General features: G+C 49.6%; 1 protein-coding gene across 1 annotated transcript in view; it reads left to right on the top strand.

The window, feature by feature from the left end:
• The first annotated feature begins 1,821 nt into the window (after nt 1-1,821).
• The window catches only part of OBSCN (obscurin, cytoskeletal calmodulin and titin-interacting RhoGEF), a 154,880-nt gene continuing 132,583 nt past the window's right edge, over nt 1,822-24,118 (top strand). The window contains 14 exon segments of the mRNA XM_081234056.1: nt 1,822-2,824; nt 3,922-4,191; nt 4,438-4,698; nt 5,448-5,756; nt 6,227-6,493; nt 6,933-7,219; nt 7,771-8,047; nt 8,744-8,980; nt 8,983-9,018; nt 15,261-15,430; nt 15,432-15,497; nt 15,499-15,541; nt 17,960-18,235; nt 22,623-22,898. Of these exon segments, the coding sequence (XP_081090182.1) occupies nt 1,840-2,824; nt 3,922-4,191; nt 4,438-4,698; nt 5,448-5,756; nt 6,227-6,493; nt 6,933-7,219; nt 7,771-8,047; nt 8,744-8,980; nt 8,983-9,018; nt 15,261-15,430; nt 15,432-15,497; nt 15,499-15,541; nt 17,960-18,235; nt 22,623-22,898 (3,760 nt within the window). The 5' untranslated portion in view covers nt 1,822-1,839.

Here is a 24,118-nt window from a genome sequence, read left to right as displayed (position 1 = left end):
GAGGCGGTGGTGTGCTGGGAAGGGCCCAGAACTCAGGGCCCTGGGGAACTGGCGTCAAAGTAAGCTTTCCACAGAGGGACACTGAGGCCCAGGAGGGTGTCCATGGAGGCGGGTGGCCACCTGTCCAGGTCCTTCCCAGGCCAAGAGCCCAGCCAGGCCATGGGGGAGCTGGGGGCGGGGCAGCGGTGCTGACTGCACAGTGAGTCAGCAGGATGGTCCCAGCTCACCTCCTTGAGGGGGATTAAGGGGATTAGGTCCTAAATCACAGGATGGGGAGCTGGAGGGCCTGGGGACATTGCCCCATTTGTCCCATGGTGGGCAGCCCATGCTGATGGCCTGGCTCTTGGGGTGAAGAGAGTTAAGGCACTTGGGGACAGCCCAGGGCCCAGTGGGGTCCATTTGTGCTGGCTCTCTTTACAGAAGCCCCTGTGTAGGCAAAGCCCAGTTTCACCTCACCCACCTGTGTTGGAGGCCAGTGGTGCCCAACCTGGAGTGGGCAGAGGCCAGAGTCAGCCTGGGGCTTTTGGCATTGATGGTGCCAGCCCCATCCCTGCAAGGTGTCCAGTCGGCAGAGCCATAGCCAGTGGAGCCTCAGCTAAGATCTGCAGAGTGACTACGTTACCTGCAGGAGCCCCAGTTGGGCCTGGCTAGCCGGCTGCCCATTCTCAGCCTGGAACTCCTTGGCTCTTTCTGGGGGATTCTCTGATTGTCCTCCACAGACACACCATTGACTGACTGCCTCTGACCCTCCCCATTCCAATTCCCGGGGGAAGGAGGCAGGCACTCAGGGCAAGGGGGTGTGGGCAGCCCTGTGTGCTGGAGGAGCCCACAGCCCCCAAGCTGCAGGATTTCCATTTTTTGCTCATTGATGAGCACACCCTCTCAGGGGTCCAGAGGAGGTGGGGGGATCCCAGGAGAGGTGAAATGTGAGCCGGCCCAGGACAGCTTCAGGCGGGACAGGCCCTGTGTACAGGGCTCTCTGTTGTGGAATGCCCAGTGAGGAGGGCTAGGCAGCTGTGCACACAGCCAGCAGTGGAGCCCAAACGCTTGGGTGGGGGAAGTCACCGAGGTGGGAGGATGGGGAACAAAGGGGGCATGCCAAGCAGAGGGCTCGGACGAGAGTCTGCTGGGGTGAAGAACCTGTGACCTCTGGTGTACCTTAGAGAGAGGGCACAGGCCAGTAGTGGGCACTTACTGTGAGTTTCCACAGCCAGGCCCTGTCAGAGTGCAGAGAGTGGCCTCTCTGTGACTGGGGGAGACTAGGTAGGTTGGAGTCTAGGAAGACTCCAACCTCCAGACTCTAGAAAGCAACAGTGTGTGGGGAGGGGACTGGACACCTGCTGGCAGTTGGAGTGGCCCAGGAGGGACAGGGAAGGAAGGTCTTTGTGATGAGGTACAGCGTGGCACATGCCGCACAGGGAGGAGGGCAAGCTTGGCGCTGGTGTGGTGTTTTGGGACAGGTGCTCAGCTGGACCTTGAGTTGGGGCAGCAGGACTGGCGCTGGGACTAGAGGGAGGAGGTGCTCCTGCCGATGAAAACGAGCCCATTTGCGGGGTGGGGGTGGGGCCAGAAAGAGGCAAATCGGCACTTCTGGACCACCATACCATCTGGTGATGCTACCTGCATGGATGGGGTGTGTCCGGGGAGACGGCACCCGGGTGGGGAAGAGGGGCCGTGTGGAGGGCTTTACCCTGGATTAAGCTGGATTTTCCAGGACGGGTGAAGTGGCCACGTGGGGAAAAGGCGGGGGGCTCTGAGTACATCAGGGTCTCATCCCCACTCCGCCCTTCCCCCTCACCCCACTCGCAGGTTTCCCCGCCTCCCCCCACCCCCACCACCATGGATCACTTCTCGTTCAGCGGTGCACCTCGCTTCCTAACCCGGCCCAAGGCCTTCGTGGTGTCGGTGGGCAAAGACGCCACGCTGAGCTGCCAGATCGTGGGCAACCCCACGCCGCAGGTCAGCTGGGAGAAGGACCTGCAGCAGGTGGAGGCGGGCACTCGCTTCCGCCTGGCCCAGGACGGCGACCTGTACCGCCTCACCATCTTGGACCTGGCGCTGGGCGACAGCGGGCAGTATGTATGCCGTGCGCGCAACGCCATCGGCGAAGCATTCGCGGCGGTCGGCCTGCAGGTGGATGCCGAGGCAGCGTGCGCCGAGCAGGCACCCCACTTTCTGCTGCGGCCCACATCCATCCGCGTGCGCGAGGGAGCCGACGCCACCTTCCGCTGCCGCGTGCGCGGTTCGCCGCCGATGTCTGTGAGCTGGGCCAAGGATGGGCGGCGCCTGGGCGCCCCGGACGCTCCCCGAGTGCGCGTGGAGGCGAGTGGCGAGGCGAGCGCGCTGCGCATCCTGGCTGCGCGGCCGCGCGACAGCGGCACTTACACGGTGCACGCGGAGAATCCGCTGGGCGCCGCTAGCGCCGCCGCCGGGCTTTCAGTGGACACGGAAGCAGACACAGACGGCCCACCCGGGGCCTCCACAGCCATGCTCCTGGCGCACCTGCAGCTGCGGCGCGATGCCATGCGCACCGAGGGCGCCCCGGCCTCGCCGCGCAGCGCCTGCACGCGCACCTGCACGGTGACTGAGGGCAAGCACGCGCGCCTCAGCTGCTTCGTGACGGGTGAGCCCAAGCCTGAGATCGTGTGGAAGAAGGATGGGCAGCAGGTGGCCGAGGGCCGGCGACATGTGGTGTACGAGGACGCGCAGGAGAACTTCGTGCTCAAGATCCTCTTCTGCAAGCAGTCAGACTGTGGCCTCTATACTTGCACGGCGTCCAACCTCGTGGGCCAGACCTACAGCTCCGTGCTAGTCGTCGTGCGAGGTGAGCTCCTGGCGCCGGGCACAAGGTCACTGTGCGCAGTGAGCACAGGCAGAGGCTCCTCCCCAGGCCTCCTGTCTTCTCCTTCCAGCGGCGGCTCCTGCTGCCATCTCCTCACCCTGTGCCTGTCTGGCAGAGGAATCCGTGGTTGGAGGGCTTGGCAGCTCTTGCTGTTCTGTTCCATTGTCTCTGTGAGAGTAACACGAGTATACAACAAAGTACTTTGTCACTAACACCCCCTCCCTCTGGGAGATGGTCAGGGTGCCCAGTGGCTGAGCCTGCTCTCTCCAGGCTGAGGGTGACCCAGGCTCTCCACCCCTCCTACAGGAGGCTAAGGGGGTCTCCCTGGCAGAGCTGGAAGGAGGGCAGGAGCAAGGACAAGCCTTGTGCTGTCAGAGGCCTCAGGCTGGGGCTGTAGCACCAGGGTACAGCTTGAAGGTGGTTCTGGGTCAGTTGGCAGGCTCGTGTCCAGGTCTGGGGGCTCCCCCAGGGCACCGGGGCAGCTGTAGGCAACACCATCAGAATTGCTGGAGGGCTGTTTACTCTTGTTTCCTAAGACCAGCCTCTTGAAGTGGTTGGAGTCCCACCTCCACTTTTTACCAGCTGTAGGATCTCCAGCAGGGCGCTTCAACCTTCGTGTGCGTGCCTCAGTTTCCTCGTTTTTTGCACAGAAGTGAGCTCCTGGAGTTGAGCAATTTCGCAGGCCAGTACTTGTCCAGTGGCCTCACTGCTGTGTGAAGCCAATCCATGCTGCCTGTCCAGGACCAGCTTAGGGGCCTGCTCAGTGGGGCCGCTTGCTGTGGCTTCACCTGCCTCATTTCCCCTTTTCTCTTCCAGACTCTTCTCCTTATACTTTTGGGGGGGCTCTTTCCTTTAAGTTCTCTTCCCTCTCCTCTGCCCTCCCACCCACCACCCTCTGCCCCCAAAGCCCCTCCAACCCCTGTCCTGGCTTCCTGTCCCCACCCCAGCCTTACATGTCCCTCACCCTGCCCCCGCCTCCTCTCACCCTCCTCCTCGCCCCCTGACCGCCCCCTCCGTCACCCCTCCTGCCTGCCCCCTTCCCTCTCCTCGCCCCACTCACCTGAGCTCTTTTTCCGCAGAGCCCAAGGTGCCCTTCAGAAAGCGGCTGCAGGACCTGGAGGTGCCAGAGAAAGCGTCGGCCACGTTCCAGTGTGAGGTGCCGCTGCCGCCCACGGAGACCGCGTGGTATAAGGAGGAGACACGGCTGTGGGCCGGTGCCAAGTACCTCATCGAGGAGGCAGGCGCTGAGCGCCGGCTGACGGTGCTCAACGTCACCTCCGATGACGATGCTGTGTACATCTGCGAGACGGCAGAGGGCAGTCGCACAGTGGCCGAGCTGGCGGTGCAAGGTGGGCGGGCAGGGGGCCCAGAGAGTGGGCAGGGTCCCGGTCTCACAGGAGCTGGGCAAGCGGCATAGGTAGTGGGCGGGTGGGGCGGGCAGGACCCTGGCACGAGGGGTGCGTCAGGGAGGGGCGGGGTGGGCACTCGGGGGACAGGGGCGGGAAGGAGGTAGGGGCGGGACGGGCTTACAGGGGTCTCTGACCAGCTGCAGCCCTTACCCCTCCCCTTCCCCGCTGCTCCTCTGTCTACCGCAGGCAACCTCCTTCGAAAGCTCCCGAGGAAGACAGCTGGGCGAGTGGGAGACACGGCCGTGTTCTGTGTGGAGCTGGCCAAGCCAGAGGGCCCCATCCACTGGCTGTGGAACCAGCAGGAGGTGGTGGCCGGGGGCCGAGTGGCCATTACTGACGAAGGCACGTGCCACGCGCTGACCGTCTCCCAGTGCAGCCTGGACGATGCCGGTGAGGTGGCCTTTGTGGCTGGGGGCTGCCGGACGTCCACCCAGTTCTGCGTGTCAGGTAAGGGCCTAGGGAGTACCTGTCACACAGAGGGTACACTGCCCACACTCCACTGGGCCCTGCTCTGAGTTGTCGCCGGTTGCGGGGAGCGCCGTGCGGGGCAGGGAATGCCTAGGTTGTAGCTCTGGTTCTCTGGGGCTCATGGTTTGTTTGACACCCTCCTCCACTGTGGTCACAGTAGGCACCTGCAAAGTAGGAGTCCTGGTGGCCCCCCACCCTGTGAACCAGATTAGAAAGTGCAGGTTGTTCTAGAAGCACGGCGTGTAGGGGGTGACATTGTGGGTGTGTCCTCTTTCTGTGGCCTTTGGCGTTGAGATTGGCTCCCCCAGGGTCAGCCCTTTGCTGGGGACAGGGACCCTGCACGTGGGTCTCAGCACCCTTGGAAGGGTCATTGTGCCTTGCCTCAGCCATCATCCAGCCCAAGATCCCAATGCATAGATGGGGTCAAGGCTGAGGACTGGAAAGAGTTCCTTTCCAGGCCACGTGGACAGCTCAGGGGGGCCTCTGAGGCCCGGGCACACCTTCCACTGCAAACAGAAATGGCCACAGAGCTGAGACTGGGGTTATGGGCTCACAGCGTCCTCTTGGGCTGGCAGTCCCCTTGGGCTGAGGCTATTTCAGGCCACAAGGGCAGTGCCCCCGGGGAGGGCTGGGAATTCTGTGACAACCCCTTTATCCTACTGTGACCTTGGACCCAGGGCTTGGGGAGGGGGCTCCCAGTTGGTGACGTGGGCCCGTGCTCTCCTCAGCCCCCAGAAGGCCACTCCTGCGTGCTCCTGAGGCCCCTGTAGTGAAGGCCAGGACAGAGAGCTCCGTGACCCTTGGCTGGTCCCCACCACCCCATGGGGACCGCCCTGTTGCTATCGATGGCTACTTGGTGGAGAAGAAGAGAGTGGGCACCTACCCCTGGAGCCGGTGCCATGAAGACGAGTGGGTGGCTATGCCTGAGCTGACTGTGGCTGGCGTGGCCGAGGAGGGGGAATTCCAGTTCAGGGTGTCAGCTGTGAACAGCTTTGGCCAGAGCCCCTACCTCGAGTTCCCGGGAACTGTACACCTGGGTAAGTGTGGAAGGTTCCGTTCTCCCTGGCACCCTGGTAACAACCCGTAGGGCCATCTGCCCCTGAATCACCCAGACCCAGAGTGTGGCCCAGCCTTGGAGAGGCCAGAGTGACTCATGGGTCCTCTTTACGGTAGGGGGGTGGGCCCAGGCTCCTGATGCTCTTGAAGACTTCTTTGTGGGAAGGCCAGGGGACCCCAAGACAGGACTCAAGCCCTCCCAGGAACCTATCTGTATCCACCAGCCCCAGGGCACTGGGCTACACAGCTGCCCCACCACACTGGGTTTGTGGGATCTGAAGGGGATCTCCGGTGGCTGTAACTTGTCCTCACTCCACCCTGCATCTGACTTTTGCTCGTGGTCTCCATGCGCTTGCCCAGTGGACTTCCTAGAGCAGGGGTTATTGGGGCCCAGGCATTGGAGGAGAGGAGGGCAGGGGCCCAGCTCCTTCCTGAAGCCCCCATCCCACAGCCCCCCAGCTGGCTGTGAAAACACCTCTGAAGGCGGTAGAGGCTGTGGAAGGCGGCGAGGTGACCTTCGCTGTGGACCTCACTGCGGCCTCAGCAGGGGAGTGGTTCCTGGACGGGCAGGCCCTGAAGGCCAGCAGCGAGTATGTGATACACTGTGACGGCACCCGGCACACTCTCACCATTCGCTTGGTGCCTGTCAGCCTGCACGGGGCCGAGCTCAAGTTCGTGGCCAATGGTATCGAGAGCAGCATCCGCATGGAGGTCCGAGGTAGGGGGACCCCGTCCCATGACCCTGGGGCCCCTCTGAGCCCCATTTCCTCCAGGAGTGGGGGCGCGATGGGGTCCCTGGGCTCTCAGGGCTCGGAAGATGCGTCGTTGCTCCTGGGGCAGGCGGGCTGCTTGGTGAAGTGGGGCCAGGCGGTGGGGTGTGCAAGGTCACCGGGTGTGAGCGGAAGAGGGGCTCAAGTGTCCCCGATGGTGCCAAGCTTCAGTTCTCTGTCTGTATGCCCCCCTTCCCCCCTCCTCCCTCTCTGTTGATTCCTTCTCCTGCGCCACTTCTTGTCCTGTCTCTGCCTTTCTTGCCTCTCTGACTCCCCTCCACCATATCTGGCTCTTCCCCTCTGTTCACTCTGCCTCGTCCCACTCCCCCCTGTCCACTTCCCCCTTCATCCACACCCCATTGTCCACCTGTCTGTGACTTCCAGCAGCCCTGACGACCAAGTGTCCGGCAGCAGCAGTGGCAGCACGGGAGGTGCTGGCCCGGCTGCACGAGGAGGCCCAGCTCCTGGCCGAGTTATCGGACCAGGCTGCAGCTGTGACGTGGCTCAAGGACGGACACGCACTGTCTCCAGGCCCCAAATACGAGGTGCAGGCGTCAGCCGGGCAGCGGGCACTGCTAGTGCGGGACGTGAAGCGAGAAGACGCAGGCCTGTATGAGTGTGTCAGCCACGCGGACCGGATCGCCTACCAACTACTGGTGCAAGGTGACTCCAGTGTGTGTGTTCATGTCCTCCCTGGGCCGCCACCGTGGCCAGGGCCGTGCATTCTGTCCCCCATCTCTGGATAGGCTCTGGGGGACCTGGGTAGCAGGAGCCGCTGTTCTCTGTCCCTGTGGGGACGGTGGGGGATCAGGGGCTCTGCCAACCCCCTGAGGAGGGTGGGGAGTCAGAGAGGCTCAGGTGACCCTGTGGGGAGGGCAGGAGTCTGGGCAGCTCTGCTGACCTTGTGAGGAGGGTAGGGGGTCAGGCCAGGCTCAGGTGACCCCTGAGGGTAGGGTGGGGAACCAGGGACCCTGCCAACCCCGTTGGGAGGGTAGGGGTCAGGGACTCTGCTCAGTAGGGGAGGAGCTTCCTATGAGTGGGTGGCACTTGGGTGGTTGAAAGTCAGCAGCTGAGGCTGGCCCTGTCTCTGAAGGGGCCTAGGTTTGGGCGAGGGCCAGTGTCTCCCATGATCCTGAAGCCCCGAGCACCTTCCTCTGCTAGCTGCCTGGGCACGTGTGTGGTTAGGGCTCTGTCGGCCCCCTGACCTGCCCATGTGCCCTTGTAGGCCTCACATCCTTTTTTGCACAAGGACATGGCTGGTGGCTGTGTGGATGCCATGGCCGGGGGCTCAGACCACTTTGAATACAAAACTTCAGAGGCCCACCTGTGTGTACACGGGTACAGGGATGGCGTGGAGCTCGGTCACTCCTGCCAGTGCTTCTCACAGGAGGACATGGGCACACGGCACCGGCTGGTGGCTACCTCAGTCACCATGCAGGATGAGGGCACCTACTTGTGCCAAGTGGGCGAGGACTCTGTGGACTTCCGGTCGCGTGTCTGTGGTTAGTGCACTGCCTCCCAGGCTTGGTGTGTGGAGAGCAGGTCTGGCTGCATCCAGCTGTGCAGCGCTTGCAAGGCCAAGCTGTCTCTCCCTTCATTTCTTCTGAGAATACTTGGGGGTAGGGGCAGTTACTTCTGAATATGGGTGAAGAAACGACCCATGAAACTAATATATATATAGGTGAAAAATGCAGGCCTGGAAAATAAAAGCTAAGAAGGAAAGTTAAAGCCCTTGTCCTCTTTTTAAAGATGAGGAAATGAGGCAGAGAAGACCTAGAAAGTGCTGGAAGTGTCCTTGGAAGGTTAGATTTGGATCCTGGTGAATCTGAGGCCCTGGCTCTTTCTAGAAGCCATTGAGGTCTCTTGGCAGATTCTCCAAGTCCAGTTCTGCCCCATCTTGGCCCTCAGAAGGGTCTCTGCCATGCCGCCCATGCCTCCTTCCATCTGAGCACAGGCACTGGGGCTGGGCTGCCCATCATGGAGCTCTGAGGCTGCTTCCCGCCACATCCAGGAGGGGTTGGGGTACCTGGACCACCTGTGCCCATGGAGGGTTCCGTGTGCAGCACCTGATCACAAAGGATCTTCATGGGGGGGATCCGAGGCTGCCTGGGGTCTAGAGAAAAGCTCTGTCATGGCTCCAGGACTTGGGAGACCTCACCTTGGCAGAGCCTCTGCTGTGTATCCCTCCCTGTCTCCAGAGCCCTCAGCGATGTTTGCCAAGGAGCAGCCAGCCCTCAGGGAGGTACAGGCCGAGGTGGGGGCCAGTGCCACACTGAGCTGTGAGGTGGCCCAGGCCCAGACGGAGGTGACATGGTACAAGGATGGGAAGAAGCTGAGTGTGAGCTCAAAAGTGTGCATGGAGGCCAAGGGCTGCACCCGGCAGCTGGTGGTGCAGCAGGTGGGGAATAGGGACGCTGGGGAGGACAGCTGTGAGGCCAGGGGCAGAAGGTCTCCTTCCGCCTGGGTGTCACAGGTCAGTTGATGAAGCAGACGTTTGACCATTTCATAGGAACAGGCCTGGAGGAACCAGGCCTGTTTTCAGTGTGGGGGACGGCAGTGCTCAGCTGACTCATCAGGCCTGTATCAGTTATACAAATAACCCCAGAACTTAGTGGTCCAATGGAACAATCTGTGGGCAGGAATTCAAGCAGTGCTCAGCGTGGGTGGCTCATCTCTGCTCCATATGGTGTTGACTGGGACAGGAGGATCCAGTCTGGCCTCATTTGTGTGTCTGATGTCCCAGTCAGGGGGCTGGCTGTGATGGCAGGCCTCTCTCTTCTAGTGATGTTGTCTGGGGTCATTCCTGTCTGGGACCATGCTGTTCTCTCCTCTGGGGCTATGCTTTCCTTGTGACATCTCATTCTCAAAGCCTCTTTCTCCATGTGGGTAGCCTGAGCTCCTTCGTATTCTGGCTGGGTTCCCTTTAGGGATTAGGAGATGCTACAGGGTTTGTTAAGGTTTGTTTTCACCAGTCCCAGAATATTACATTCTGCGTGTTTTATTGCACAAAGCCAGACATAAGGCCAGCCTAGTTCCAAGGAGTTGGAGAAGTAGACCTCACTGTTGATGAGGAGTCCCCTGGTTAATTGGGGACAATTTTTAACAATCTACCACAAGGACACAGGCTCTATCTGCCTAGATCTTTGCTTTCTTGAGCATAAGATAAAGATCTTTCTAATGCTTATTGCCTCATGGTCACAAGATGGCTTCCATAGCTCCAGCCATCATGTTCAAGGTGGGAAGAACATGTGAGGATTGTGTGTGTGTTTGTTTTTTTTTCCTTTTCACTGCTGTGCAGTAAATTATCACAAACTCAGTGGCTTAAAATCATGCCCATCTGTTAGTTCACAGTTCTATAGATCAGAATTCAAGATGTGGATTCTGGATTCTCTTTTCGGGGTCTCAAGGGCTGGAATCCATGTGCCATCTGGCTGAGTTCTCTCAGGATCCTTTTCCAAGCTTATCCAAGTTGCTGGCAGAATTCATTTCCTTGTGTGTGGTTCTGGGTCTAAGGCTATTTCCTGGCTGGCTGGCAGCCAGGGGCTGCTCTTAGGTCCTTTGCCACATGGCCCCTCATGTCCATTCACTCTTATGCTTCAAATCTCTTTGGCCAGGAAGAAACCCCTCCCTTCTAAGGTCTCACCTGGTTAGGTCAGGCCCAACCAGGATAATCTCCTTGTTAATGAACTCATAGTCAACTGATCTGGGACCTACATTCCTTCTGCAGAATCCCTTCACAGCAGCGCCTGGATTAATGTTTGGTGGAATAGCTTGGAGAAGGTGCACGCATACTGTGGTGCAGGGATCTTGGGGCAGTCCTACTTAACACAGGGTGTCACCTGCTCGTTCTTCTATTCAGAGAACAGATGCTCTCTGAGGAGCCCACAGCAGATTTTCCCTATGCCTCCCTGTACTGTGTGGGTCCGATGGCCATACCTTGCTCAGGCACCTGGGAAAGTGAGTCCCTAATCTTCCAGCTTCAGCAGTGGAACATTGAGGGTGGTAGAGGTGGGCGTGTGGTGGTGTGGCTGGCCTGGTTCTGCTGAGGGATCTGTCCTGCGACGCTGGCCCATGTCCACACCAGGGTGGCTGTGCCCTGGTTTTGGACACTGACTTTGAGGCAGGCTGTGGAGGGATCAGAGCGGACAGGGTCAGACCTCACTCCTGCCTCTTAGGAGACAGGTGACCTTAGGCAGGTCATCAGTGTCGTGTCCCCCTGAAGTCTGTCTGGAAACTCAGAATGTGGCCTTAACTGGAAATGGGGTCTTTGCAGACAACATCAAGGAAAGGATCACAAGATGAGATGATCCTGCATTTCCACATGAATTTTAGGATCATCTTTTTAAGTTTTGCAAAAAAGGCAGCTGGTATTTTGATTGGGATTGCATCAAAATGTGTAGGTCAATTTGGGGAATATTGCCATCTTTTTATTTTATTTTAAAATTTTATTTATTTTTATTTACTTATTTTTGGCTGCGTTGGGTGTTTGTTGCTGCACATGGGCTTTCTCTAGTTGTGGCGAGCGGTGGCTACCCTTTGTTGGGGTGCACAGGCTTCTCGCTGCAGTGGCTTCTCTTGTTGCGGAGCACGGGCTCTAGGCATGCAGGCTTCAGTAGTTGTGGTGCACGGGCTTAGTTGCTCCGTGCATGTGGGATCTTCCCGGACCAGGGATTGAACCCATGTCCCCTGCATTGGCAGGCAGATTCTTAACCACTGCACCACCAGGGATGTACCCAAATGACTGGTATCAGATTTCTTTTTTAATTTTATTTTTTTGGTTGCGCTGTGTGGCATGCAGGATCTTAGTTCCCTGACCAGGGATCACACCCGTGCCCCCTGTGGTGGAAGCACAGAGTCTTAACCACTGGACCACCAGGGAAGTCCCCTTTGCCATCTTAACAGTGTTAGTCTCCTAATCCACAATATGAGATGACTTTCTATTTATTTTGGTCTTTTAAATTTCTTTCAATTATGTTTTATAGTTTTTAGTGTGCAGGAATTGAGCTTATTTTGTTAAGTTTGTTGCTAAGTATTTTATTCTTTTTGATGCTACTGTAAATGGAATTGTTTTGTTAATTTCATTTAAAAATTGTTCATTCCTAATGTATGGAAATAGAATTGATTTTTGTATATTGGTCTAGTATCCTGCAGCTTCTCTGAATTCATTTATTCACTCTATTAGTTCTTTTGTGGATGCCTTAGGATTTTCTATATACAAATCATGTCATCTGCAGGTAGTTTTACTTCATTTCCAGTCTGGATGCCTCTCATTTTGTTTTTGATTACTGATTAAATCTCTTTACTTGTTATAGGTCTATTCAGATTTTTTTCCATTTATTGTTGTGTTAGTTTTGATAGTTTATGTGTTTCTAGGAATTTCTCCATTTCATCTAGGTTATCTAGTTCATAGTATTCTCTTTTATTCCTTTTTATTTTTGTAAGGTCTTTATTGATGTCCCCAGGTTTTTTCCCCTGATTTTAATAATTTGAGCCTTCTTTTTTCTTGGTCAGTCTAGATAATATTTTGTCAATTTTGTTGATCTTTTCAAAGAACCACCTTTTGGTTTCCTTGATTCTTTCTATTGCCTTTGTATTCTCCATTTCACTTATCTATGCTCTAATCTTTATTTTCTTCATTCTTCTAACTTTGGGTTTAACTTAATCTTTTTCTTGTTTCTTAAGGTATGAAATTAGGTTATTGATTTGTGATCTTCTTTTTAAGGTAGGCCTATAACTTATAGCTATGGATGGCAGGAAACTGAACACTGCTTTCACTGTACCTCATAAGTTTTGGTATGCTGTGTTTTCATTTTCATTTATCTCAAAATATTTTCTAATTTTCCTTGTAATTCTCCTTTGAGTGTGTTGTTTAATTTTGACATACTTGTGAATTTTCCAGTTTTCTTTCTAGTATTGCTGTCTAGTTTCATTCCATCATAGTCAAAAAGATTCTTTGTATGCTTTCAGTCTTTTTAGATTTATTGAGACTTGTTTTATGGCCTAACATGTGGTCTGTGTTAGAGGATGTTCCATATGTGCTTGAGTAAAATGTGTCTTCTGTTGCTGTTGGGTGGAGTGTCCTCTGTAAGTCAGTTAGGTCTAGTTTCTTGTACAGTGTTATTCATGTCCTATTTCCTTATTGATCTGTCTGGTTGTTCTATCCATTATTGAAAGTAGGGTACTGAAGTCTCTGACTATTCTTGGAGAACTGTCTATTTCTCCCTTTAATCTTTTAGTTTTCATTTCATATATTTTGGAGCCCTCCTGTTAGTTGTGCTTATATTTATAGTTGTGATATCTTCTTGATGAATTGACCCTTTTAATCAATATATAACATCCTTAATCTATATCCGTATATATTAAATATAATGTCTTGTAATATTTTTTTTCCTTTTGTTTGACATTAGTATAGCCACCTCAGGTCTCTATTGATTGCTATTTGTATGGAGTATCTTTTCACTTTCAACCTCTTTGTATCTTTGGATCTAAAGTGAATCTCCTGTAGACAGCATTTTAAAAATTCATTTTGTATTAAGTTAATTCTTATAAAGAAGTGTTTCCTTCTGCTATTTTACTCTTTGTTTCTTATATGTCATATCTTTTTGCCATTATTTTCTCCATTATTGTCATTTATGATTAATTTATTTTTTCTAGTGTGCCATTTTTGTTACTTTCTCATTTCTTTATGTATATGTACATTCATTTTTTCTTAGTGATTACCCCGGGGATTGTCGTTAACATCTAACTTTGTAATAATCAAGTTTGAAATTATATCATCTTAGTTTCAATAGAAAAACTCTGCTTCTTTACAGGTTGTGCCCCAAATTGAAAGTTGTTAATGTCACAAGTTATGTCTTTATACATAGTGTGTCCATTAACTTTATAGTTTTATAATTATTGTTTATGCATTTGTATTTTAAGTCATATAAGAAATAAAAGGAATTATCTAAGCACCAGAAGAATGATCCAATATAAATGAGAGTTGGAACTTACAAACAAGAGCAAGATTAGAAGATCAGAAGTTCCACCCAGGAACTTCAGATGATAGAAAAGCAATCTGAAAGAGTATGTCAAATAAGTCTACTTAAAATGATTAAAGAGATGTATGGAAGACTAGAAAATGTAAGAAAAAGTGAAATACTAGGAAAAAGAACAGGCAGATTTAAAGAAGTAAATGAAACTTCTTGAATAAGAAACACAACTTTTGTAATAACAATTCAGCGGAGGGATAAACAGCAAATTAGACATAGCTGAAGATAGAATTATTGAATTGGAAGATAGATTTGAGGAAATTACTCAGGATGAATCACAAAGAGGTAAAAAATAAGAGATAATGACAGACATAGAGAAGAGAAGTATAAGGCCACACGTATGTCTAAAAGGACTTCTAGGAGATACTAGAGATAATGAGGAAGATGAAATAATGAAAGAAATAATGTGGAGAAATTTTAGAAATGGTAAAAGACATGAATCCTAAACTTCAAGATACATAAGAAATAATGGCAATTGTAAAAAAAAAAAAAAAAAGTCACAGCTAGTGAATTCCAGAAGGCCAAAAACCAAGAGGAGATCTTAACTTCCAAAGGGAAAAAAGATTAATGGGATGATAGTTATTCTTCCTGTAGATTTTTCAACGGCAATGAAGAGCACAGAAAAGATGGTATAGTCTCCAAAGCACTGAGGGAAAATAACTGTTGATCTAGAATTCTGTATCCAGCTAAACTATCATTCAAAAGTTAAGGTGAAATATAGTCATTTTCAGAGAGTAAGTGGAGAGAATTTATCATTCATAAAATCTCACTGAAAGAATTACCAATGAATATACTTTATAAAGAAGAAAATCAAGTCTAGAGTAGTAGAATGGGTTCTAGAGCAGTGGTCCCCAACCTTTTTTGCACCAGGGACCAGTTCTGTGGAAGACAATTTTTCCATGGGCCAGGGAGGGGGGATGGTTCAAGCAGTAATGCAAGCTATGTGGGGGATGGTTCAGGTGGTAATGCAAGCAATGGTTCAGGCGGTAATGCAAGGAATGGCGGGATGGTTCAGGTGGTAATGTGAGTGATGAGGAGCAATGGGAAGCAATGGGGAGCAGCAGATGACGCTTCACTTGCTCACCCACTGCTCACCTCCTGCTGTGAGGCCCAGTTCCTAACAGGCTGTGGACTGGTACTAGTTTGTGACCCAGGGATTGGGGACGCCTGTTCTAGAGTAATGTGATGTCAAGCAAATACAGTAAGTTAATAAAAAGCAGCATCTGATTCCCAAGGCCAAGGATTTGATTACACCAATGGTGACTGGCCTGCTAGAAGTTATAGACTGCATTAACATATTAGTGTTCCTGTGACTCAGGGGTATTGCCTGTTCTTGGTGACATGGTATAAGAAATTCTCCCTGAAAATACCAATGCTATGATATGCCAGCCACAAATTATGTCTCTCTTTGTTAGGGTAATTATGAGATCACAGGTGCTAAGTAGATGCCAGAGCCTGAATTGTAACATATTCCAATGTGAAAATTATTGAACTGGGAGCCTTCAGATTCTGAGAACTAACCTGTTCCCTGCTTTGTACATCTTCTGAGTGTGAAGTTCTCTGTGTTGAGAAAGCTAGGAATAGGACCGGCTTGTGGCCAAGGCATCATGGTTTTGAGATCCAGAAGGTGGGCCCTCATCCAATTCTAGAAATTTGATTGTCTTGTCATCCTCCCTGTCCCCAGAGGCCACACTGATATTTGCCAAGGAGCATCCAGCATGCAGGGGAGTGCAGGCTGAGGTGGGGGCGAACACCATGCTAAGCTGTGAGGTAGCCCAGGCCCAGACAGAGGTAATATGGTTCAAGGAGGGAAAGAAACTGAGTTCAAGCTCAAAAGTGTGTGTGGAGGCCAAGGAAGGGCTGCACCCCGAGGCTGGTGGCGCAGCAGGTAGGCAAGGTAGATGCTGGGGGAGTACAGCTGAGAGGCCAGGGGCTGGAAGGTCTCCTTCCACCTCGACATCCCAGGTGGGTTCCTTGAGTTCCTTCTTATGTTCCTCAGCTTAATTATTAGGGAGTAGGCGTGTGTGGTCATGCCACCTAAAAGTGTGTTTTCTCACAAAACTTACCACATAGCAGCTAGTGGGTATTAATTACATGCCAAGGGCCAGATTTTATGAAGTGCTTCTTGTCTTTTTACTTGTATAAACTTCACAAGCACCCCAGGAAGAGGAATTCTGATTATTCCCATTTTAAGATAAGGCACAAGGAAATTCCATAACTTGCCAAAGTTCACATAGCCAGAGAATTACAGAGCCAGGATTTAGGCCCAATATTCTGAGGGCTATTTTCTCTGGTTATCAAATTACAGTTTAACAATCCCCTGCCCATATTAAAAAAAATTTTTTAAGAGACTATTCCACTGTCTTCCAGATTCCATGTATTTTTTTGGAATATCAACTGTCATATATATTATGTTCCCTCAAGGGTCATTTTTTCTTTTCCTGTTGTTTTTAAGGTATTGTTTTTGATTTTGATTTTCAGCAGTTTACATTGATGAACCTAGGTGTGATTTTCTTTGTATTCATCCTGGTTAGGGTTGCAGAGCATTTTGAGTCTGTGGATTTTTGTCTTTCCTCAACCATAGAGTGTGGTTTCTCACATGTCTCATAAGTATTTCTCTTTCTCTCCACCTCTTAATTCTTCTTCTCCCTCTGCTTTAGTCTGGATATTTTCTTTAGATCTGTCTTCCAATCCACTAATTTTCTATTCTTCTATATCTAATCTGTTGTCAAACCCATATATAGTGTGTTTACTTTCAGTTATCGTATTTTCCAGTTTCATAGTTTCCATTTGTTTAATTTCTTATAGAGTCTAGACTCTACAGTAAAATTTTTGTATTTGATGTATTTTCTTTTCTTTCATATTAAAGAAATATTATCATGGTTATATCCTGGTCTGATCATCTGATATTGCTTTTTTTTGGATTTCTATTCACTCTTGTCCTTGGCATGCCAGTGAATTTTCAGTTGACTGTCAGACATTGTTTGAGAAAACTTTTTGAATATAGATGATGTTATCTTACTTCAGACAGAGGATCAGTATTTCCTTTGCTAGGGAGGGAGAGAACAACTAAGAACTTCAGTCTATTCAAGGACTACACTGACTCAAGGCTGCATTGCAGTTTTGATCAGGGTCATCTATGTCTGCTTTGCCCCCATTCCTGGGCATAGTCCTCCAAGGATTTCTACAGAGACTTGGGGTATGGATGGGGGTCTCTTTTCAGGCAGACACTCAACTCTAATCTTTGTCTCTCTGGTAATGCAAGGTGCTAAAAAGTCTGCTATAGTTTTCAGAGGTTTTCTGCTTGGCTTTGTAGTCTCCTGGGCCATGCAGTTGTGGAGCTCATCAAACATCTTGAGGGGAATGTGGCTGAGTGTGGGGCTCAATTCTACAAGATCTCTTTTTCCTGCAGCCTTGGCTCCTCAGTCTCTAACTTCATCTCTCTGCTCACACAAGGTGTAATAGCATGACCAGTTTTCCTGTTTCATAGTAGCAGCCCTATGCCTTTTAGTGTCATGCTGTACTAAGGAGCAGCAGTGTCCAGAGGAGAAAAATCAGATGCCCAGTGTGGTTCCAAAAGTGCAGTTCCCTTTTACCTTCCTCACTGACTTCACATCTATCCTTCTAGGAGAGCCCTGGCCCTAGCTCTCATCTCTGTTAGAATGACTCCCCTCAGCTTTCATCAAAGCTGCCTCCCTTTTATCATTTAGCACTTCACCTAAACATTACTCCTTAGCAAGATTTTCTCTGACCACCAAATCTAAGTCACCAGTAAGTCCCTTCTCTCTAGCACGTCACTCTGTCTTATTTCATCACAGCATTCACCGTAGAATTACATCATTGTCATGTTTATATGCTTGTTTGTTTTTCTTCAGTAGAAGGTAAGATCTGTAAGAACAGAGAATGTGTTACGTTTCCAGCTATGGTGTAGCATTCCCAGCTACCACCGTAGTGCCTGCAGATAATGGGCTCTCCATTGACATTAGTTGCATCAGTGATTGAATGAATGAATGAATGAATGACTGCATCTACAGCATGAACTCTCTGAGATCCTATATGTATTTATACATAGAGGGGATACAAGTGCACACAACCCAACCTGCCTGCCAGAGGTGACTGTCACATGGGAAAGACAATGAACTAGCTGTGACAGATGATAGAATAACTTTGGCCACTTTCCTCCAGCCTTAGGAATTGACCTTGAGTCAGAACATCACCAAAATGTACACCTGAGATATATGTTTGTAAACACAACTGTACACCTTCCTGGGCACGAGGCATCACTGGCTCCAAGGAGAAAATTTACTGAACTCTTAAGTTTTGGTCTCACAGGCTGGTACCAGCTTTGTGTCTCTGACACTGTGTATCCCTTTCTGTGCCCAGAGTCCTCTGCGGTGTTTATCAAGGGGCAGCCAGCACATAAAGAGGTACAGGCTGTGGTGGGGGCCAGCACGACACTGAGCTGCGAGGTGGCCCAGGCCCAGACGGAGGTGATGTGGTACAAGAACAGGAAGAAGCTGAATTCGAGCTCAAAAGTGCATGTGGAGGCCAAGGGCTGCACCCGGAGGCTGGTGATGCAGCAGGTGGGCAAGGCAGACGCTGGGGAGTACAGCTGCGAGGCCAGGGGCCAGAAGGTCTCCTTCCACCTGGATGTCACAGGTCAGTCCTTGGAGGTAGTAACTTAGCCTTGTGTGGAGGTGATGGGACTGGCTTGCATCCCCCAACAGACCCGATGATCTTCCCACTAGACTTCATCTCTTTTAGCCTTCCGTCCTCCCACCTCCCATTTTCATACCCATGGCTGGACCAAGGGAGGCTGGATGGGCAGGCTGTGAACAGAAGGGATAATGGTATTCCTATAAACCCTGAGTGGTGTTTCCACACAGTAATGCACAGTCTTCAGTTCCCAGCATCTGCCCAGAACCTTCTTGGTCTTCCTTGGTGTCTGGGACTCTGGTTCTGTCTTGCACTTGGGGTTTGAGGTAGACCAGATGTCTTTTAACTGTGGGTATCTGAATTTGCTCCTCCTGGATGTCCTGACAGCTCCTAGATGCCGTCACCTAGCAACGCATGTTGGTTCACACTAGGGAGAGATGTTTGAATTTCATTAACAGGACAAGGGGGAATTTCTGCCACACAGTCATACTTGGATTTATGTCAAGACGAACTATGGATTATCAAAGTTTTAGGTGTTCTGAACGCTCTTTCTTCCTTGCACATGGATATAGAAGTTATCTGTGCATCTACATGTAACAAAATCTAGATCTATTTTTCTTGCAATATGTGTGCAAAGTAAACAGAGACCAGAGGGTTGGTTGATATGTGCCTGAGATATGCACATGTGAAGTCTGGAATTCTCTTTTCAAAGCAAATACTGATTTCCTTTTGTTTTCTGTTAGAACATTCTATGTCAGAATTCCCCATGGAGTCTGATTTATAGATTTAGACTTGGAAAGGAATAGTAGCTTCTCCTATACCAACATGTATGTATCTTTTAAGAATGGTATTTTAGAAGAATATGACAATATTTTTTCATGGCAATAAATGTGAACGGTTTGACAAATTGATCAGATTCTTAGAAAACTATATAAAAAGTGACACAAGAAACATTCAACAACTCAAGTAGTCCTGTAATCTTTTAAATAATTGGAACCATAATGATAAATCTTCTCATAGAGAAAGATCTAAGCCCAGTAGTTCCACTGGTAAATTATATGAAATACTTTGGAAAGAAACTCCATGTTCATGTATATTCTTCTAGAGAATAGAAAAAGGAGATAAACAGTCTCTGATTTGTTTCATGTAGATAGCATAACATTGATACAAATATCTGACAAAAAATTGAAAGAATTAAAATTACAGACCAACCTATTATGGATATCAAGGCCAATATCTGAAACAAAATATTATCAAAGCAAATTGAACAATATATTAAGAGGAAAATTGGTAATGCACTGTGATAAAAGTCATAGTCCAGAAATGCAAGGTTGTTCACACACTAGAAACATTAGCAAAGCAATCTGTTCATGACATGCAGAATAAAATATTTGGTAAGATTTGGCATTATAAATACAGAAGAAAAGTTTAATAAAGTTGGCATCAATTCATGATATAAAATTCTTAACGAATTATAAATAAAACAGTTCTTAATCTGATAAATGATGCTGCAGACAAACCAGCTAATTGCACACAAAAAAGTGAAAGTTTGAAAGTTTGTGAGATAGGGAACCAGACAAGGAAGCCAACTGTTACTGCTTTTAACCAACATTGTAAAACAGAGATAGGAGGAAAAGAAAGTAAAAGACATAAACGTGTGAAGAAACAAAAATTGAATTCATGGATAATATGATTAATCCAAAGGATAAATTATGAGACTTAATAAGATAGTTGAGAATGATTACCACGTAAAAAAATCAATATGAAGAAAACACTTCTATGGCTACATAGTAGCAACAAACATCTGGAAAATGAAATTTTAAAAAGAGTTACAATAGCATCAAAAGAATCATTTTCTAATTGCAAGTCTAATAAAGGGTGGTGAGAGGCTCTGTGTGCATGGGGGAATTATTAAAAATGTTTTGAGAGACAGTCAAGAAGTTCTAAATAGTTGGGTAGAAATCCAGGGAAGAATAAAAAATATTCAATACCAATTAAAATCCAAACAAATGTTTGTTTAGTGGGGATTTTGGAAATTCAGAAGTAAATTTCTAAGACCATGTACAGTCAATACACTCTTGAAGAAGAGCAAAAGGTGAGTTATTTGCTATACCAGTATCAAGATTGTTATAAAGCTACAGTAATGAATACAATAGTGTCTCGTTGCAAGGATAGATACACAGACCAAAGGACCAGAATAGTGATCTCCGACACAAATCTGCACATGAATGGATGCCCACATTCTTCTGCTCCTTTTTTTAAAAAAAAATGTGGAATCATGCAAGGAGTAGAGACAACATGGCTTTAATAAACGGCACTTAAACCATTTAACCATATAGAAACACGATTAGGCCAGTAATTCATATCCCCCATGGTCAACTCATTTTGGGTTAAACACCACAGAATAGAAGGGAAAATCATAAAACTCTTAGATGATAACATAGATGGTTTTAATTACCTCAGACTAAAGAATGATTTCTCTCTTTGTTTTAATAAATAATTTAAAGAATTTTTATTTATTATTTTTGGCTTTGTTGCTCCATGCAGGCTTTCTCTAGTTGCGGTGAGCTGGGGCTACTCTTCACAGTGGTACATGGGCTTCTCACTGTGATGGCTTCTCTTGTTGTTTAGCATGGGCTCTAGGTGCGCAGACTTCAGTAGTTGTGGCTCGCAGGCTCAGTAGTTGTGGCTCACGGGCTCTAGAGAGAAGGCTCAGCAGTTGTGGTGCACAGGCTTAGTTGCTCTGTGACATGTGGCATCATCCTGGACCAGGGCTCAAACCTGTGTCCCCTGCATTGGCAGGTGGATTCTTAACCACTATGCCCCCAGGGAAGTCCCAAAGAATGACTTCTTAAAATACAAGTGCACTAACCATAATGAAAAAAAATTGACATATTTGACTACCTTAAAACTAAATATGTATTGATAGATTCATCAGAAGATAGCATAAAGTACTGAAAAGGCAAACCACACAGATGTGGAAGACATTTAGAACACACACACTTGTCAGTACCTAGCATTCGTATGTATAAAAACGTCCTTAAAGTGAAATTACAAATGTCAGACAGTGCTATTGAAAATAGGGCAAAAACGTTGAACGGTGACACCACAGAAGTGCAAACACTGATGACCAAAAACATCAGAAATGGGTCTTTACTTTGAATCATCAGAAAAAATGCAAAAGAGTGCCACAGGAGGTACATTTCACTCCCACCAGACTGCTGACAGTGAGAGTAGGGGAGGGTACAACTTCAGCAAATCTCATTCACTGCAGATGAGAGCATGCCCTGCACGTTCCTGTGGGAAAAGACACTGGTCTCATCTACGAAGGACGAGGAATGCACCCATAATGACACCACAGTTTCTGTCCTAGAAGAATTGTGCAAAGAGGAAGTTTATCAGAGTATCCCCATCAGATGCTTGTACCACTTAACAATACAAAAAATTCCCACAACACAGAAAAGTGAACACGTGGTGGGGTGGAAACCCAGTGTAAACGTAAAAACAAAAAACCCCACCGATGATACCGTGGTTTCTTTAAAGACTTAGGTAAGGAAACATCTCTAAATAGAACACAAATGCTCTAAACTGAAAGGGCTGAAATGGACATCGCTGAAACGATTGAAGGGAAAAATTTTGATTCATCGGAGAACTTGATCACACAGTGAAAATCTGAGTCCCACAGTTGGGAATAACCTTGAAAGCTAGCAATCTGTCCTTCTCTCGTATTTCAATGCATAAAGAATGCCTAGAAATGAATGGAGAGAAGAGAGAGCCTACTATGGGTGAGTGGGCAAACATTTGAATAGTGTCACCAAGAAGAACAAAAGAGTAATGGGGACCCCAGTCATACGGGGAAAGGTGCTCAGCTTCTTCATTCCTCAGACAATGGAAAAGAAAGGCACGGGGAGGTGCCAGCCCTCCCCTCAGATTGCCACAAGTTGACCATACTAAGTGTAGGCCAGGGCAGCGAGCCTCAGTGATTTCCATGGACAGCAGGTACAAAGTTCCCTGCTTAGGTGTATGGAGAAGACTGTGGCCCCATCTGGGAAGCTTTGGGAACACTTGCGTGTGACCCCAAAGATGCCATGAGCAGGGGAGAAGTCTCTTCCCAAAGTGCAACATCCTCCACCCGCCCACCCTGCGGACCTGCTCACGTGGACCAGAGGAAGAATGCATCACTTGGGTTACTTGTTGCTGAGAAAGGCAGGGGGACTTCTGCAGGACACACGGCTGGTTCAGAGCCTGGAGAAGTCTCCTAGGCCCCCGCCCCACCTCCACAACCCTCGAACCCGCCTGGCCCACGGATCCCCACTCAGGTCTCTTTGCCCGGGGCTGCTTTGCTGACTGAGATGGTATCTTTGACCCGTGTATCCCTCCCTGTCCCCAGAGCCCAAGGTGGTGTTTGCCAAGGAGCAGCCGGCACGCAGTGAAGTACAGGCCGTGGCAGGGGCCAGTGCCACGCTGAGCTGCGAGGTGGCCCAGGCCCAGACGGAGGTGACGTGGTACAAGGATGGAAAGAAGCTGAGTTCGAGCTCGAAAGTGCATGTGGAGGCCACGGGCCGAGGGCGGCGGCTGGTGGTGCAGCAGGCGGGCAAGGCAGACGCCGGGGAGTACAGCTGCGAGGCCGGGGGCCAGAGGGTCTCCTTCCACCTGGATGTCACAGGTCAGTCCTGGAGGAGGATACTAAGCTAGCCTATATGGAGGTGATGAGGGGACTGTCTCGTGGCCTCCACAGACGAGTGTTCAATCGCCTGTAGCCTCCCGGTCTTCCACGTGTCACGTTTATAGCCATTTTTGCCCAGGGGAAGATGGATGGAGGGGGTGGATGTGGAAGGAAGAGGGGCCATTTGTATCCACCTGTTTCAATGCGGTAAGGCCCAGTCACAGTGTCTTAGCACCTGCCCAGAGCCTTCCTGTTGTTCGTGGTATCGGGACCCTGGTTCTCCCTGGTGCGTGGGGTCTGAGGTAGGCCTGGGGATACGTGAATTTCCTCCCATGGTACGTCTTTGCTGACACATAACACATGGCTCATGGCGGGTCTCGTGTTGCCAGATGGGGTTTCAATTTCATTGATCGCGGATTAGTGGAGATGTTGGCCACCCAGTCCGGCTTGGAATTATCTTAGGAGTGAAGACTGGCTGATCAGATTTGAGGCTTCTGGGACGCCCTTCATTCAATTTACCGAATAGGGAAGCTCCGGTTGCCTTCAGGTAGCAGAAGATAGGCCCAAGTTTTGTTGTCACGATCTTGCAAAGGGAGAAAGAAAGGAGGATTGGAACAGAGTCACCTGTGCTATTTAGGGTGATCTTCTTAAATGCAATAGGATTTGCCTTTGTCTTCCAACTGGATGCTGTGGGTCCGTATTCCCCGTGGCGTTATACTGATGACTTTAGGAACGGAAAGGAAAAAGTCGCTACTGCCCCATCCGTCTGCTTTGCTAATGAGGAGTTAGTGTACTAGCAGCAGACTCTGACTGGCAAAGCACTCTTTATTTCCTTGCATTTTCCTAAAGGTTAGTGAGTGTCTCTGCCTCGTGGCTGGAACATAGGGCAGTCTAAGAAATCAGGTTACTCGTCCTCTGTGAAGAGAGTGTTAATGCTGAGCAGGGATGGGCTGCCATTCCACATTGACTCCTAGGTGCCAACCCATAACTGTCTGAGACCGTGCGAGCATAGGATGATTGATGGGTGTGTATAGATATCCCAGATCCCACCAGGCATTTCTGTAAAATGGGGCATTCGGAGAATATTAGAGAGTGTTGTAAGATAAAAGCTTGAAAAGTTGTGAAGTTTGACTAAATCCTGGAAAACAGCATGAAAACTGACCCAAGGAGATGTAGAAAACTCAAAGAGTTGTATGACTTGTCAATCAGTGGGACCAATA

The sequence above is a fragment of the Mesoplodon bidens genome (genome assembly GCF_964165515.1).
Source record: "Mesoplodon bidens genome assembly, chromosome: 4".
Taxonomy (NCBI): domain Eukaryota; kingdom Metazoa; phylum Chordata; class Mammalia; order Artiodactyla; family Ziphiidae; genus Mesoplodon; species Mesoplodon bidens.
The sequence above is the reverse complement of the archived record's forward strand: the minus strand, read 5'-3'. Positions and strand labels throughout refer to the sequence as shown.